We start from the raw sequence: 16,974 nt of genomic DNA on the forward strand, positions 1-16,974 counted from the left end.
AGGACTTGTGAGGCACCTGGGTGGCTCAGTTGATTGAGCATCTGGCCCTTGGTTTTGGCTCAGGTTATGATCTTGGAATCCTTGGATCCAGCCCACATCAGGTTCTGCACTCAGCAGGGAGTCTCCTTCAGGATTTTTCTCTTTCTGCCCCCTGCCCCGCCATTTACTTGCCCTCTCTTTCTCTCTCTCTCTCTTAAATAAATAGGGGTGCCTGGGTGGTGCAGTCATTTGAGCATCTGACTCTTAGTCTAGGCTAGGTTGTGATCTCATGGTCATGGGATTGAGCCCTGCGTGGCACTCCACGCTGAGCGTAGAGTCTACTTGAGATTCTCCATCTCCCTCTGCCCTTCCCACTCTTGCTCTCTCTCTCTTTGTCTCTCAAATAAATAGGTAAATAGGGATCCCTGGGTGGCGCAGTGGTTTGGCGCCTGCCTTTGGCCCAGGGCGCAATCCTGGAGACCTGGGATCGAATCCCACGTCGGGCTCCCTGTGCATGGAGCCTGCTTCTCCCTCTGCCTATGTCTCTGCCTCTCTCTCTCTCTCTGTGTGACTATCATAAATAAATAAAAATTAAAAAAAAGAAGAAGAGCTGAAAACTTAAAAAAAATAGGTAAATAAATAAAATCTTTAAAATAAATAAATCATAAAAAAAAAGAATTTAGAACTTGCATTCTTTTATTCAAGCATAAGCTTCACTGCCATGGACAGGCCCAGGGTTTTAAGAATGTATACTATGAAAGATATGATTTTATTTATTTATTTATTTATTTATTTATTTATTATTATTATTTTTTAAGATTTTATTTATTCATGAGAGACAGACACACACACACAGAGAGAGAGAGAGAGAGAGAGTGGCAGAGACACAGGCAGAGGGAGAAGCAGGCTCCATGCAGACGCCTGATGTGGGACTCAATCCTGGGACTTCAGGATCACGCCCTGGGCTGAAGACAGGCGCTAAATTGCTGAGCCACCCAGGGATCCAGGATATGATTTTAATACTACGGTATGAAATTAATTCCATATGGAGGCCATTGAAGAAAACTGTTGGTTTCATGCAATAAATTTTATATTATTTGTATTAATTTTACAATTAAATTATATTTTTTTACAAATTAATTTCTTAATTCAAGTGAAATTCTGCCAAATCGATTTAAATTCTATGTAATTCAGCACTCTTTTGTGTCAAGAGTTTATTCTAAACTATGGGGGTGGAGAGAAATATCCTATGTATACAGTTGCTTAGTATCAGCATAATTGGGTTAAATAGTTTGGAAATACTGAATATGTATCTATCCTAATGATTTTTCTTTATATACATATATTCCTTTTGGCTTTGAAAATAATGGAAAATAAAATAAAGATATAATCTTATTGTGTAAACCCTTTCTTACTATTAAAAATGTTGATTTTGGGCACCTGGGTGGCTCAGTGATTGAGCCTCTGCCTTTGGCTCAGGGTGTGATCCCAGAGTCCTGGGATTGAGTCCCACATCGGGCTCCCCAGGGGGGATCCTGCTTCTCCCTTTGCCTATGTCTCTGCCTCTTTCTCTTGTCTCTCATGAATAAATAATTAAAAAATAAAATAAAAGGTAAAAAGATTGATGTTATAGTTTTGCCTTAATGGGATTTACTTTCAGTGATATCCCTTTGAGGAAACAGTTTTATATTAAAAATATTAGCCTGATGATTATACTCTCTTAGCCATTATTGTTGGCAAAACGATAACAAAGTGGTTGGAAGATGGAGTAATTTCTTAGTCCCAGACTCAGCTTTGTGCAAGTTCTTTACAGTTACAGAGTAAGTACTTTTATATACATTGTTCCCTTCACTCTTCACTCCTTTCCTGTGGTTCTGCATTTTTAAAAAAAGATTTTATTTATTTATTCATGAGAGACACAGAAAGAGAGAAGCAGGCACATAGGCAGAGGGAGAAGCAGGCTCCATGCAAGAAGCCCAACGTGGACTCCATCCTGGTACTCCAGGATCATGCCCTGAGCTGAAGGCAGATGCGCCCAACCGCTGAGCCACCCAGGCACCCTGGTTCTGCATTTTTATGATACATATTTTATAGATAAGCTTTGTACATCGTCATACACTAACTGAAAGCCACACAACCAGATTCTGATTTTTATTTTAAGGACAGAGTGCTTTAATAGACAACCTTATCTTCTCTTCTGGGAATTCACAGAAGAATTAATTTCTTTTAATGATCTCTAACCTCATGTTGATATGTAATAAGTATAAAGAAGCTCTATTTTTCCCTTTTTTTTTAGGGGACCACTGGACAGTGCAACCTATCTGGCCAAAATTAAACAATTCCTAGCATCAATAGAAAAAGAGAAAGATCCTTTAAGCAGGATGAAAACTGAATGGGAAAATGTATCGAACTGTCTGACTGACATGGATAAGAAGTTATTGGAAAGTCAGATCAAGCAACTCGTAAATAGCTGGGAACAAGTGGAACAACTGGCTCAAAAGAAGTATTCCCAGCAAGTAGTGGAACATGATGAATTTATGCTTCTGATGAATCAGATCCAAGACCTTGAAATTTCCGTACAGCAGCAGCGGCAGAGTCTACAGTTAGGGCTGAACTCTATGGAAGAACAGGATGGGGGCCTAAACACAATTGCCTTGGCCACTGAACTCCAGAATATGAAACATCAATTTTCTGTTTTAAAAGGGAAAGCTGAATTTCAGATGAAGAGGATTTGGGGGGAAAAAGAAAAGAATGCTTTGGAAGATGCAATGAATAATCTGCAGAAGCAATTAGAAGCCTTGGAGCCGTTAAACATAAAGGTGGAAAATCAGATCAAAAAGTGTGAAGTAAGGAACAAGATGAAAGAGATTATCCAGTGGGTCAAGAATCTGCTAGGTGAAGTCACCCCTACCATTTCCCTTTTCCCGGATGATGTTCTTTCCCAGATCAGAAAATGCAAGGTTAAACACGATGGCATTCTGGATAAGCAGCAGGCTGTAGAGTCGTTGGTTGAAGAGGTCAAAAAGAATATTCCTAACCTTACAGCAGATGAGAGCAATGATTTAAATCACCTCCTACAGGACTTACAGAATCAATACCAAATGCTGATTTTAAAGTCAACTGAAAGATCACAGCAATTAGAATTTAAATTGGAAGAAAGAAACAGATTTATTGCAGTAATAGAGAAGCTTCAACTTTCACTTCAAGAAAATGAAGCACAGATCATTCCCAAGATGAAAACAGCATCCACAGAACCTGAACTAGAACAGGAGCATGTCACTTTGACGAGTTCTCAGGAGGCATTGCAAGAAGCAGAGAGTGTAATCTCAGCTCGCCTTCAGGAACAGGCAGACGTCTGCAAGGATCTATGTGTGTTTGAAAGATTATTTCTGGGTGACCAACTGAAAAATCTGAAGACTAGAGCTAACAGAACACAAAGAGTCATACAAAATAAATGCAATGAAGTAGAACGCAAGATACATTTTTACAGAGAATACCATGAAAAGGCATCTGTGCTTCAGAAGGAGGTTGACCATATACAGCACAGTGAGCTGCCACTAAATCAAGAAATACATGAAGATGTGAAGGAGGAGCTGTATAGTCTTAAAGACCGAATCACTGGTGTTCAGTCTCGCATCCTACAGGTACTGAAACTCAAAGAAGTGTTTGACTCTCTAGGACTAAGCTGGGATTCTTCCCAGCTTGACCAATTACAAGCCCAAGTATTTGAAAAAGAAACGGAACTTGAAGAAAAAATTAAGCAGCTGGACACACTTGTGGCAGAACGTGGCAAATATCAAGCATCACTTAGTAAACTGAGGGCTATGGATTTGCAAATTAAGACAAGGGCTGAAGCACTACTGGAAATGCCCCATGCCTCCCCAGCAAGCAGTCTGCTCAGTGCTCAAATTTTGCAGCGCAGAATTGAGAAAGCCATGTGCTTGTGTCAAGAGATGATAAAGAATTTAAATCAAAGTAAGACCTTTGATGACTCATTCAAAGAGAAAGAAATCCTGCAAATAAAGCTGTGTGTGGAAGAAAATGACAAGTTACACAAGATTCTCCAAGACAAAGTACTAGAATCCCAACCAAAGGAAATGGGTGAAAAGAATTTTCAGGACAAACTGGAAAGTTCGATACATGTTTTGAATCAGATAAAGTCTCAGTTAGAACAGCCTTTACTCATAAATTTGGACATTGAACATATTCAAAATGAGAAGGAGAATTGTGAAGCATTTCAAGAGCAAGTTCAGGTGGAAATGGATAGCTTGAAAGCTATGACCCTTATTGAGAAGCAAAGAGAAGAAAATTCTTTGGAAACTTGTGAAGTGGAGACAAAATTGCATGACATTGAAGATCTTCACATGCAGCTTAATACAAGCATTGATTTACGCACAGTAAGGGGCTTTTTTCTTAATTAAGTGGTTAATGCATTTCTTTGTATTTCATGGTTTGAGGTTTTAACTCAGTATGTGTGCTTCTCAAGAAGTTTGAGGTTCTACATGAACATTTTCCATAGAAGAGCCATTTTAAAAACTTTCAGTAGGCCATCTTATGATCCCAACTCATTTTACATCTGAATACAGTGCATTATAGATGGGAAAGAGGAGTGTGACACCTTTTTTTCTATATCCCATGTAGTCTAAGCTCAATAGAGCTTTGTTTAATTTTTAGAAATAGGCATAATGGAAGAAAGACGGTGTAGTGCAAAGAACATACGATAATAACTCCACATCTATTTAGAACTTTCAGTGTCTAGGCACTGTGCTGAGTAGTTTATTTTTAATCTTCACAGTGAATCTGGGAAGTGGATGCTATTATTAGACCCATTTTAAAATAAAGAAATTTAAGTTCAGGACCATCAACTGTTTTCCCAGTTCTTGCAGCAGTAACAGAACCAGGATTTTTATTTTTAAATTTATATTCATTCATTCATTCATTCATTCATTCATTCATAAGAAACACAGAGAGAGAGAAAGGCAGAGACATAGGCAGAGGGGGTTCCTGCGGGTAGCCGGATGTGGGACTCCATCCCAGGACCCTGGAACCACAACCTGAGCCAAAGGCAGACGCTCAACCACTGAGCCACCCAGGTGCCCCCAGCCAGGATTTGCATCAAGATCATCAGATTTAAAAAAAAAAAAAATTAAAAAAAAAATCGTCAGATTTTAAGTGGAGGACATTAAATAAAGACTCATGGGCCAAATCTGCCCACAGTGCCTGATTTTGTAAATAAAGTTTTATTGGATCTTGGCCATGCTCATTTCTTTAGAGAATGTCTATGGCTGCTTTCTTGCTACATCGGCAGGGTTGAGTAGTTGTGATAGCCCAGATGGCATGCAAAGCCTAAAATATTTAGTCTGATCCTTTAAACAGGAGAGGTGTTCTGACTTATGTTACAGAATGACTCAACATATTCCCTCCTTTTCTGCACTAATTGGATAGACAGCTTAGGCATTATTAGAACCTTGTGCTTAATATAATGCCTTTCACTGTGTTTTTAGAATTTGTTGCATAAAATTTATAGAATGGGAAAATTAACTCCCTTTTTTAACTCAAACTTATTAGATAATATATTTGAAGTATTTTTATATCTGAAATATTTTGATATATATAAATGCTATAGAAGTGTAGTCATATTATGAATTCTAGTATGTTCTTTAAATTGGTACTTAACAAATATTGAGTAAATTCAGTACTTCTCTACTTGATTTTAATAGTTTCCAGAAACAATGACATAAATCTCCAAAATAATAGGATTAGAACTGGACTGGAAGGGACCTTTAAAGTTATTTATTGTAAGCCTAGGTTGCTCAGTGGTTGAGCATCTGCCTTTGGCTCAGGGCGTGATCCCGGAGACATGGGATTGAGTCCCGCATTGGGCTCCCTGCATGGAGCCTGCTTCTCCCTCTGCCTGTGTCTCTGCCTCTCTCTCTGTGTCTCTTATGAATACATAAATAAAATCTTAAAAAGAATAAAAATAAAGTTATTTATTTCAACTATTTGTTATTTCAGTAAGAAGACTAAGGTCTGGAGGCATTAAGTAATGCACTCAAAACTTAAGTTAGTGGCAGAACCATTTATTTAAAAACACAAGATGGGTGGGCCACCAAGGTGGCTTAGTCAGTTAAGATCAGTCTTGATCTTAGCTAGGTCTTGATCTCAGGGTTGTGAGTTTGAGTCCCATGTTGGGTGTAGAACTTATTTAAAATAAATTAACTTTTTTTTTTTAAACCACAAGAAAACTGGGGGGATTTTGTGTGTTTTCTTTTAATTCCTCCCTCCCAACAAATATTGGTTAAAGTTATATACATTAAATATATTCAATTATTTTATTTAATTCATAGTGTAACAGAAGAGTTGTAGAATAGAAGAGTTCATCAGACATGATTCATAAAATGCATTTTTTAATTTAGAGTAGACTTCTTAGCAAATCTGGAAATAATTTTTCTTTGTGCAAAGTTATTTGTCTTTAAATATAGGATAATATTGTCAAACTAAAAGTAGGAGATGCTAACCCTTTTAAGACTGAGACATATTATGAATGCACTACAAAAATTCAAGAATGATATAAATCCCCAAAGTTTGACAGCTTTGTCACAACGTTTACTCTTCTATTCACCAGGATGTCTTGAATGATGCTTATAAAAGTATGACACGCTATAACGAGGCAATCACCAGGGCAATGGGGATCTTTACTGCCTGCGAAGCCATTGTTGCATCCCATAAAGTAGACCTTGATAATCCAGAAGAACCACTGGAGATGTCTTACTGGAAACAAGAGGAATTACAATCCACAATGGCAGACATCCAGGACCTCACTGAGAAACTGGGAACTATATCCAGCCCTGAAGCCAAACAACAACTCCAGTATACTTTACAGGAATTAGTTTCTAAGGACTCAGCCATGAGGGAGGCAGCCAAAGTAAAGAAAAGTGAAATAGAAAGGTACGTACTTCTTTCTAAAGGTAATGCTTTAAGAACAAAATTAAGATTTATTTTTCTTTATAATTAACATTGATACATAGAAATAATTTCGAAAGTCTGGAGAAGTTGAAAAATCATTACCTATAGAAAACCATAGCGAATGTTTTATTGTATATTTTACCTTTTTTTTGTTTTTGATATTGAGCCCATACAACAGAATGTTTATAAAAGTCTGCATGTGATATAAAAGACTAATGATAAAACAAACAACTTTGTATCCAGAAGTTCAAAGGTAAACATCATGACTTGCATTTTCTTGTGTGGTCCTTTCCTCTTCTCAGAATTAACCATTATGCCCAATTTTTTATTTACCATTTTCTTCCTTTTTAAAACATTTTTACTGTGTGTGTGTGTGTGTGTGTGTGTGTGTGTGTGTGTGTGGCACATTTTCATGTATATGTATTCATCTGTCACTTCATTTTTTTTCAAATTCATCATTATGATGCTGAAGTTTATTCATGTTCTTATCTATAACAAAATTCAGTCAGCCAGCCATTGATAGACATTTAGGTTTTTCTAGTCTTTGTACTTCCAAATAGGGCCAAAGGGAACATTTTTAAATGTAAGAGCTTCCCTGGACTATATACCAAGGATTATGATTATTGGGTGAAAAAGTTTGCACACCTTACATTTTAAATTCCAAATGATTTTACTTATTTATTTATTCTTTTTAAATATATTATTTATTTATGCATGAGAGACACACAGACAGAAGCAGAGACATAGGCAGAGGGAGAAGCAGACTCCTCGCAGGGAGCCCGATGGGGGACTCAGTCCCCAGAGTGGGGATCACGCCCTGAGCTGAAGATAGACGCTCAACCACTGAGCCACCCAGGCATCCCAACTTCTATTCAGACAATTGTTCCAATAACATTCCAAGTTCCAACTATTTCATATCCTCACCAATACTTGATGTTGGGAGATTTAATTTTTTTTTAAGATTTTATTTATTAGAGAGAGATAAAGAGAGCATGAGTTGAGAGAAGGGCAGAAGGACAAGCAGACTCCATTCCAGGACCCTAGGATCACTACCTGAGTTGAAGTCAGAGGCTTAACCAACTGAGCCACTCAGGTGTCCCGAGAGAGATTTAATTTTTGCCAGTCTGATGGTTGAGAAAGTGATATTTCATTGTGGTTCTAATTTGCATCTCTATTATTATTAATATATTTGAGCCTCTTTTTTGAGTATTTCTTGGTCTTTCATATTTCATCTTCTGAAAAATGCCTGTTCAAGCCATTGCCCAATTTTTATTGGGTTGCTCATCCTTTTTTTTTATTTTATTGATTTGTAGGTATTTATGCTATATATTGGAAGCTAGTCTTTTATTACATAAGTTACAAATATCTTTACAGAGAGGGTTTCCTATTAAATACCTATCCTGGATTGATGGTTTATCTTCTGTCCTCCAGCATTCCAGGGAAAGGTTAATAAAACTAAAACTTAGCAAATGCCATCAAAGTGAAAAACTGTCCCTAGGTCTCAGCTTATTTCTCTTTTATTTCCACTTTCATATAGTTTTGGACCTGTGAATATACCTGAATTCCTTTCCAGTTTATTATTATATTTTAATAATTTAAAAAATATATATTTGATACTGAATTTTAATTGTTTTCAGTGAAGGATTTAGGCTACCAGTTTTATACATACAATTTTATTCATAGTAAATGAATAGTTTTTTAATATCTCACATTATGGTCTATAAAAATATGCTGCTGCTTTCCTGTGACTGTATAACATGTTCTCTTTCCCTTATTGTGCAAAACTTCCTAAAAGTAATTGTATTTGCTATAAAATATTTTATAAAATGGATCTTTGTAATTTACTAAACCATATCTTTTGTTACATATAAAGTATGTTCCAATTTAATTAATAGTTTAATGAGTAAAAAGATTTTATTATGCAGAAGGTTTTACCAAATTTAGGATAAATTTCTACTGTGAGAATTAATTCCTTAAGATAAATTGTGGAAGTTGAATTAATGGTTCAAAAGAAATGAGCATTTTTAAGACCAAGTGGTTTTCTACAAGAATTGTCATTCAGAATTTTAATGAAGAATTTATACTTCATTAGCAGTGTTAAAGAATGCAGTTTTTACAGTTTAGCTGTTTTGAGAAGTCTTATCTGCCTGTTAATTTTGCATTAAAAGCCTTATACAGGTCCCTGTGAGGAGGAGATAGTCAATAAAAATTGGGTGAAAAACATTGAATAGCAAAAAGAGAATTACATTCTACTTTTTTTTTATTAAGTATGTAGAATTCATTCTGGGAAGTCCAAAATTTATTGTACCAAATAAAATTTAATATCACTTTTTTCCCCTGTGTTTCCTAGGTGTCTTGAGAATTACAAATGCTATAGAAAAATTAAGGAGAAAGTTTGCACTAACCTAAGCCAAATGGAGACAGTTCTTGGGCAGTCCATGTTTCCGTTGCCAGTATCTTACAAAGAAGCTTTAGAGCGCTTGGAACAGAGCAAGGTAATAGTAATTTGCAAATCTTCAGTAAGACTATGTAGAATATTGATAGGAAGAGCAGGTAGTGGCAGCAGGGAATGTGGCTCTGTTGTGACCACAGAAATCTTCCACGTGAGTTATACACTAAAGAAAATACCCCAAACCAAACACCAAGGGGAAACATTAAACAGTGGTTCTGAGAGATTTCATCAGTTGGGTTCACGGCACTATTCTTAGTGATCACTTTCTTTCTCTTTTTCTTTTTCTTCTTCTTCTTTTTTTTTTTTTAAGATTGATTTATTTACTTTAAAGAGAGTGTGTGTGTGAGCAGGCAGTGGGGAAGGTAGAGGGAGAGAGAGAGACACTCTCAAGCAGACTCCCACTGAGCACCCGCCATGGGGCTAGATCTCAGATCAAGACCTGGGCGGAAATAAGAGTGTGATGCTCAACCAACTCAGCCACTCAGTTGCCCCAGGGATCGCTATTTCTAAAGTGTCACTTTTTATGTTATTTTGTTGGATGTTGCTGGATCAATGACAGAGAATTTAAAGCAACTATCATAAGTTTAAACTCTGGCTACTCCTTATTCTTACTCTGTAATTTTTGTTTTGGCTTATTTTCATCTGTTGGAATCTATGGTATTATGTTATTAGAATTTGAATGAAACCATTCGAAATCATCTGTGCCTAACATCTATCCCCAAACAAACAAACAAACACAAAACCCCTAAATAATGCATTGGTGGTTGATAAGCCTTATGCAAATTAATAAACTAGTAAAAATAATGAGATTCAAGTTTAAAATAACAATGGAACTTTTAGAATGTTTATACGTTCTTACTTGGAAGAATTGGTTTATGGGTCATTTTTGTCACCATGGTTCCAAACTCGTGCAACAAAATAATACATAGTTAATTCTAAACTGTTTCAAATTGGCTTTCAAAAGGTCTAGAATATAGATTATTTAATACTTATAGATGTTTTAAAATCATCAATAGTTCCAAATTTTAAGAAGTTCATAAGTTTCAGAAAAATTAATAGACATTATATTCTTACTTTTCCTTTTCTTTCCTAAGGCCTTGGGGTCAAATCTTTTATCAACCAAAGAAGAGTTCATGGAACTACGTCAGGTCCTCAGACACCTGAGACCCATGTGCACAGACAGTGATGACAGGTGTTTGCTCAGAACTACACTGGCTCTGTGGGACAAATGGTTGAGTTTGTTGGAGGCTGCTAAAGAATGGGAGCTGTGGTGTGAAGAGCTGAAGCAGGAGTGGAAATTTGTCAGTGAAGAAGTAAGTGCTTTGTTTTTAAGGATCAAGCCAGTTTCCTAGCGAATGTCATTTAAATTGTTTTATTACTTTCGCTTTGTTTTTACGTAAAACAAGTCCTCAACTGGTAGTACCATTTTTTTTTTATCATATATACCTAATACATAAATGTTTGTAGAGGTCAGGTCCTAGCAAAATAATCCCCAAGAAATGATTCAAATTCTTTCCTAATAGTGCCTTTTTTTTTTTTTTTTTGGTATCAGGTAATACGTATAAATAAGTACTTGCTCATTTGAGCTTTAAATTCTTTATTGTGCATCTGAGCTAACCCCTCTTAAAAATGACTATATAACACTAAAGGTTAGAATTAAGTAATAGTCATAATAACAAACTAATTTCGAAGTTAACTGCAATGGTTAACTATAGAAATTAACTTCAATTAATTGTTAACTATGGACTTAAAAATATGTTTGATGCTCTTTGTGAAGACTCTCTTAAAGAAAACCTCCATAGTATATATCAATCAGAGATGTTAATTTAAGCATGATTCAGGACTTAGGCCTTCACATATATTTAAAAAGAAAATTTTAAATAGTATAAAATTGTCTTAGGGTGTTTGTTAATCTTTCTAAAAGATCAGGTATAAACGAAGTACAAATTGGGACATTAATGAAAACCCTTCTCTCTTATTCAAGTCAAAATTCCTGCTAAATTTACTTAAGAGAGAAATACAGTGAATCAATACTTGATTGGAGGTAGGTCACAAGTTTTGAAATATAAATGTTTAGCAAGCATATTTTTTCTGCTTTAAACTTGCTGTTCTTGCTTTTTGCCCCATTGTATCTGAGAGAGCAAGATGGGTCACCAGCAGCTCTCCTGGAGCCATGGGAGAAAATCTGGCCAGGGTTCTCGTTCTTGCCATGTCTGATCAAATCAACATGATCTGAACTGCAAATTATGGCCTCAGTATGTGCCCATGGTGTTTCCATCAGTATTGAGAGGATACAGGCTTCATTAGGTTGGATTAAGTGAACTTCCTTGAATGAGTCATCCAAGATCCCTACCTCAGTGCACATGTCCAAGATACCTACACCTACCTTAATGGTAACTCTTTGTACATAAAATTAAAATACTTCAATTAAGACAAGCAACTTGATATTCTTGAAAATAAATATTATTTTGGTAGTGCTAGTAGAGTTTGACTAGTAAATAGACTCTTGAAACTTTAAAACTCAAAGAAACTTTGTTAATTACTGCTGTTAGTCCACTTCTTTCCCTTCCATACTGGCACAGTTCATTGAGTTGCTGGAGTAGGCTATGTGCTGTCTCTAAGAAGGCTATTCACACATGATGCCACCAAATCCTTGTATTGCCCTCAGGAGTTAAATATTATTACCATTTTATCAATGGGGATACTGAGGCACTGAGAGATTTCTGTTGGCACACGATCTCCCTGCTAGTGATTGAGCTGGAACTGTGGACTGGGGCTGCATCTGTTTTGCTCACTGCTGTGACTTTAGATTCTGACTGGGGAAGGGGACACCTGGGTGGCTCGGTTAAGCATCTGCCTTTGGCTCAGGTCATGATCCCGGGGATCTTGGGATCCGAATCCCACATTGGACTCCCTGCTCTGTGGGAAGCCTGCTTCTCCCTCTCCCTCTGCCTGCCACTTCCCCTGCTTGTGCTCTCTGTCTCTCTGTGTGTCACATAAATAAATAAATAAAATCTTAAAAAAAAAAAAAAAAGAATCTGACTGGGCCCTTGTGCTTAGTGGGCAGAATGAACATTTCTTCAAGGACAGCTCTTCTTCAAACCCAGGTCTATGCTAATTCTAAGCTTTTGTTCTATTTTACTACATTGTCTCTCTATTGCTGTATACCCATTTGCAATTATATTTGGTTAATTCAGACGCCATTCACTTAGAACTTTGTAATTATTCATAGACTCATTTGACAATATCTACTAGCAGAATGTGTTTTTCAAAGAGTAGCATAAACAAAACATGCCCTTGTGTAATAACAGTAACAACAACTTTAACAGTGGGCGGGTGTGGAGCATGTGTTGGGCAAAATTCTAAGCATTTTATGTGTATGATCATTTATCCTCACCAGAGTCCTATGAGCTAGATACTTTTATTTTATCCTTATTTTGTAGGTGAGGAAAGTGAGACACAGTGAGATTGAGTAACTTGCCCAAATTCACGAGTAGTCTTTTAAGAGAAGTTAAACTTACACTCTGATGTATATATGTATGTATGTATGTATGTATTTTTAAGATGTATTTATTCATCTGAGAGAGAGAGAGAGAGAGAGAGCACACAGGGGGAGAGGCAGAGAGAGAGAAGCAGACTTCCAACATGGGGCTTGATCTTGGGACCTGGAGATCATGACCTGAGCAGAAGGCAGATGCTTAACCATGTGAGCCACCCAGGCGCCCACTCCAGTGTTATTAATGACAAAGCTATCAACCTAAATGATATTTATGTACACACCAAATTGATGTAAGATTTTAAAATAGCGTCTATCCACTTAAAAATTATATCATCTAAACACCTGTACATGCAAGATTCAATTAGCATGGTTGGTGCTTTTGTATGTGACAGAATGAATTTCTTTTTTAAAGACATAGATAGTAATAGTAATCTGGTATCTTTATGGGATAAAGGTTTTGTATAAGTAGATTTTCAAAAACTTAGATGTTGTGTTTAAATTTGTAAATTAAAATATAAATTGAAATTTTTGCTTTTTTCACCCTCTAAAATTTTACCTTCCTGTTTTTTTTTCTTAATCAGAATCTGCTTGATTTAATTGCTCTTATCTGCCTATTCAGAGTCATCATTTTTGTTTCAGTGACTGTAATGTGCTAGAGAAAATTCAAAGATAATTGGAGGTATAAGGCTGGGTTCTTCCCCATGTACCAAAAGTCCAAAGGACTTTTACTAGTTCCTAATTCTGCTGGTTATAGGTTTTTCAGTCCCCTTCACTCTGTTTACTTATGGTGCAACTATGGCTCCTTCTCCCTTTCTAGACTACTTTATAATTGACTATGAACCTAAAAGTTTTATAACCAATATTATTAGAATTCTGTATCTAAAGGAAATCACTCAGGAGCTGCAGAGCCTTTTCTAGACGGAAGAGTGAATGCATAATTTTGGTGGTAAATATTTTCTGATTTCAGAACTGTCTTCATCCCTTTTAGCATGAAGTTTGCTAAGTTTTGATGAACACAGTCACATGATCACCAATGAATCTAAATGAAGATTTAGATCATTTTCATCACCCCAAAAAGTTCCCTTGTGCCTCTCTGAAATCCGCCCCTTCTGTCACCTCTAGCTCCTGGCAACTATTAATCTGTCTTGCCATTTCTAGAATGTCATATACATGGACTTGGAACAGTTTGTGCCTTTTGAGTTCGACATCTTATCACTAAGTTTAATGCATGGGAAATGCATGCATATTGCTGCTTGTATCAATAGTTCATTTCTCTTAATTGCTGAGTTATGTTGGATTGGATGTTATGTATGACAGTTTGATTATCTGTTGCAAGTTGAAGTATTGTCTGGCTTTTGAGTAAAATTATCATCCTAATAAAAATTATTTCCCCCTCCCTCCTTGTGTTCTCCTCCTTAATCACTAACCACCTTACATCATGCAGCAGAGACCCAGATGGGGCTTGCAGGCAGGTGGTTTATTTTGGAAAGAGATCTCAGGAAATGGGTGGGGGATGAGGAGAACTGGAACGAGAATGGTAAGAAGCTTTAGTTGTTTTATTCTAACTGGGTCATAGTTGCTCTAGTTGCTCTTTTATGGTTATCACTGGTTTGGAAACACCAAGAGATGCTCCATTAAGTTATGGACATACTGCTTTCAACTTGATGTATATTAGAAACCCTAGATGTATGGTTGTCTCTGACAATACAGCAATTCCTTTCTTTGCTTGCTGGTTCTCTGGCAGGGAGGTTGCAAAACAACCCAGTGGAAACCTTTTATATCATTCCCTGGTGGAATTGTAGCTGCTTGCCTAAGAACTAGCACTTCTAATCCAACTGAATTTAGGTGTGAGATAATGGAAAGCATAAGTTCCATAACTAGGTCTTTTGGAGAGGGGCCATCTACACTTATACTCTATCCTAGTGACCAGGGACTCAGCTGGATCATATGGCCCAAGTGGCAGGGCAGCTTATACCAAAGCCTGACCCTGCTGCAATGTCTCTTTTTCTCCAGACCTCCCTCAAGATTGGCAGCATTCTGATAAGTGGATCTGAGGAATGTTCTCAAGTATAGCATATACTGCCTCCAGAATCCCAAAGGGCACATCCAGTGCTGGGCCTCTTTCTTAATAGTAGAGATACAGGATTGAATTACTTGGTCTTTACATTATGGAATTCTGGAAAGCCCTAGACCATTGAGCTTCTGGAAACCTAATTTATGCTGGAATTCCTAAATGTTCATAGACTTTATTTTCTACACTTTGGAATCCAGATTTTCATTTACCATTTCGATTACTATCGAATAACTGTAGCTGACTGGTGTGATATTCCTCAATGTCAAGATTGCAAGATGCCTGACTCAGTTTGAACATTAGAGCACGAGAGTTGACAGTGCCAGGGCAGAATGTGGCAAATGTTGGTGCAGCTGATGTGAGGGCCATAGGGTTTGAAGAGGTGTATTAGAGGGATCTGATTGTCTCTGTCTTCATTCTGAGTTCAAGAATGATAGAACTCCATTTTGCAATATGCGATGTTATGTATTTCTGGGTTCTGCATGTCTCCATGTTGACAAATACTTGATTGGTTAGGACTACTTTCCCTTTGGTGTAGGTGTTAGGGTAACAAGGAAGTACTGGACTTCCTTTTTTGAGTATATAGGAATAGGATGTGAAAGAAGACACTTGTAGAAAAATTATCCACTTGTTGCCCAAATTCTTGTATAGTAGTTGCAATTTGGTGGAGCTCATTCTAGTGACCTTATAGATATTTCAAGAGAAATAACTGCTTTCTGCAACTGAAATCTGAAGGAGAGAGAAATTATTTATGAAAATATTCAACAGTATTTCTGCTCACAACAGCAACACTTCATTTTAATCACATAGCTACATGATCAGTAGCTGGGAATTCTGGGATTCCAATAGGGGAGGAATAATATTCCCGCTAGAAGAAGACAGATACTACTTTGAGCGAAGATATGGCATTAGGAACCCTTTGAGGAGCCAGTATACAAAAATTATGATTGCTAAGGTGTGTTTCAGCTCCTGAGAGGTCGAAGTACCTTTTAGTTATTTGAGTTCTGTTTTTTTGTTTATTGAATTAGATTGAACGAGAAGCAATTATTTTAGATAATCTTCAAGAAGATCTCCCTGAAATTTCAAAAACAAAAGAAGCAGCCACCACGGAGGAGCTCTGTGACCTGCAAGACTGTTTATGCCGTTACCAAGAAAATGTGGAGAAGCAGCAGTTGTTACTGACCTTACTCTTTCAGCGCATGAGAAGTATCCAAAATGCTCCCAAAAGCTTAGAAGCTGTGGAAACTAGTCCAACATTTCAAGAGATTACATCAATGCAGAAACGATGCAACAAGTAAGACTTATGAAAAACTGTTAAGAAAACGTGCCTGACAACTCAGGCTTAAAATTTAGAAAATACTGAATTTTGAAAATATAAAAATATAGCATAATGACCAATGATATGATAGAATTGGTTTAACACAGAAAAGTATAAAAAGGGTTGGAATGGTACATCCACTATGGAATATAGTATGGAGGTTCCTCACAAAATTAAAAATAGAGATATCATATGATCTGATAATTCCACTGTTAAGTATTTGCCCGGGGAAAATGAAAACACTCTCTTGAAAGACACATGCACCTCTATGTTTATTGCAGTATTATTTACAATAGCCAAGACATGGAAGCAACTCCAGTGTCCATTAATAGACAAAAGGATAAGGAAAATATTGTATATGTATCCAATGGAATATTATATAGCCATAAAAGGATGAGATCATGCCATTTGAGATAACATAGATGAACCTAGAGGATATTCTACTAAGTGAAATGAGTCAGTCTGAGAAAGACAAATACCATATGATTCTACTCCTAAACTGGATCTTAAAAAAGTGAACTAACAAACAAAAAGCAGAACTGGAGAGGAGGGAGGCAAGGGGATGGGCAAAATGGGTGAAGGGGAGTGGGCCTTTATTTATGGAATGAATTAGTCACGGGAATGAAAAAGCAGATCATAAGGAATACAGTCAATTACAATAGCGATGTAATGGGACAGATGGTAGCTAT

The 16,974-nt window shown here is 36.8% G+C and overlaps 1 protein-coding gene and 1 pseudogene across 5 annotated transcripts in view; both read left to right on the forward strand.

Annotated features, from left to right (window-relative positions):
* SYNE2 (spectrin repeat containing nuclear envelope protein 2) overlaps positions 1-16,974 on the forward strand; it is a 320,213-nt gene that overhangs the window by 175,238 nt on the left and 128,001 nt on the right. For all 5 annotated transcript variants that reach the window (XM_077909580.1, XM_077909581.1, XM_077909582.1 and 2 more), the window contains 5 exons: positions 2,276-4,376; positions 6,605-6,927; positions 9,296-9,440; positions 10,492-10,710; positions 15,996-16,261. In XM_077909580.1, the coding sequence (XP_077765706.1) occupies positions 2,276-4,376; positions 6,605-6,927; positions 9,296-9,440; positions 10,492-10,710; positions 15,996-16,261 (3,054 nt within the window). The remainder of the gene's footprint in view (positions 1-2,275; positions 4,377-6,604; positions 6,928-9,295; positions 9,441-10,491; positions 10,711-15,995; positions 16,262-16,974) is intronic.
* Positions 10,737-15,007, forward strand: LOC144320718 (small ribosomal subunit protein uS14 pseudogene; annotated as a pseudogene).

Source organism: Canis aureus, chromosome 9, assembly GCF_053574225.1.
Source record: "Canis aureus isolate CA01 chromosome 9, VMU_Caureus_v.1.0, whole genome shotgun sequence".
NCBI lineage: Eukaryota > Metazoa > Chordata > Mammalia > Carnivora > Canidae > Canis > Canis aureus.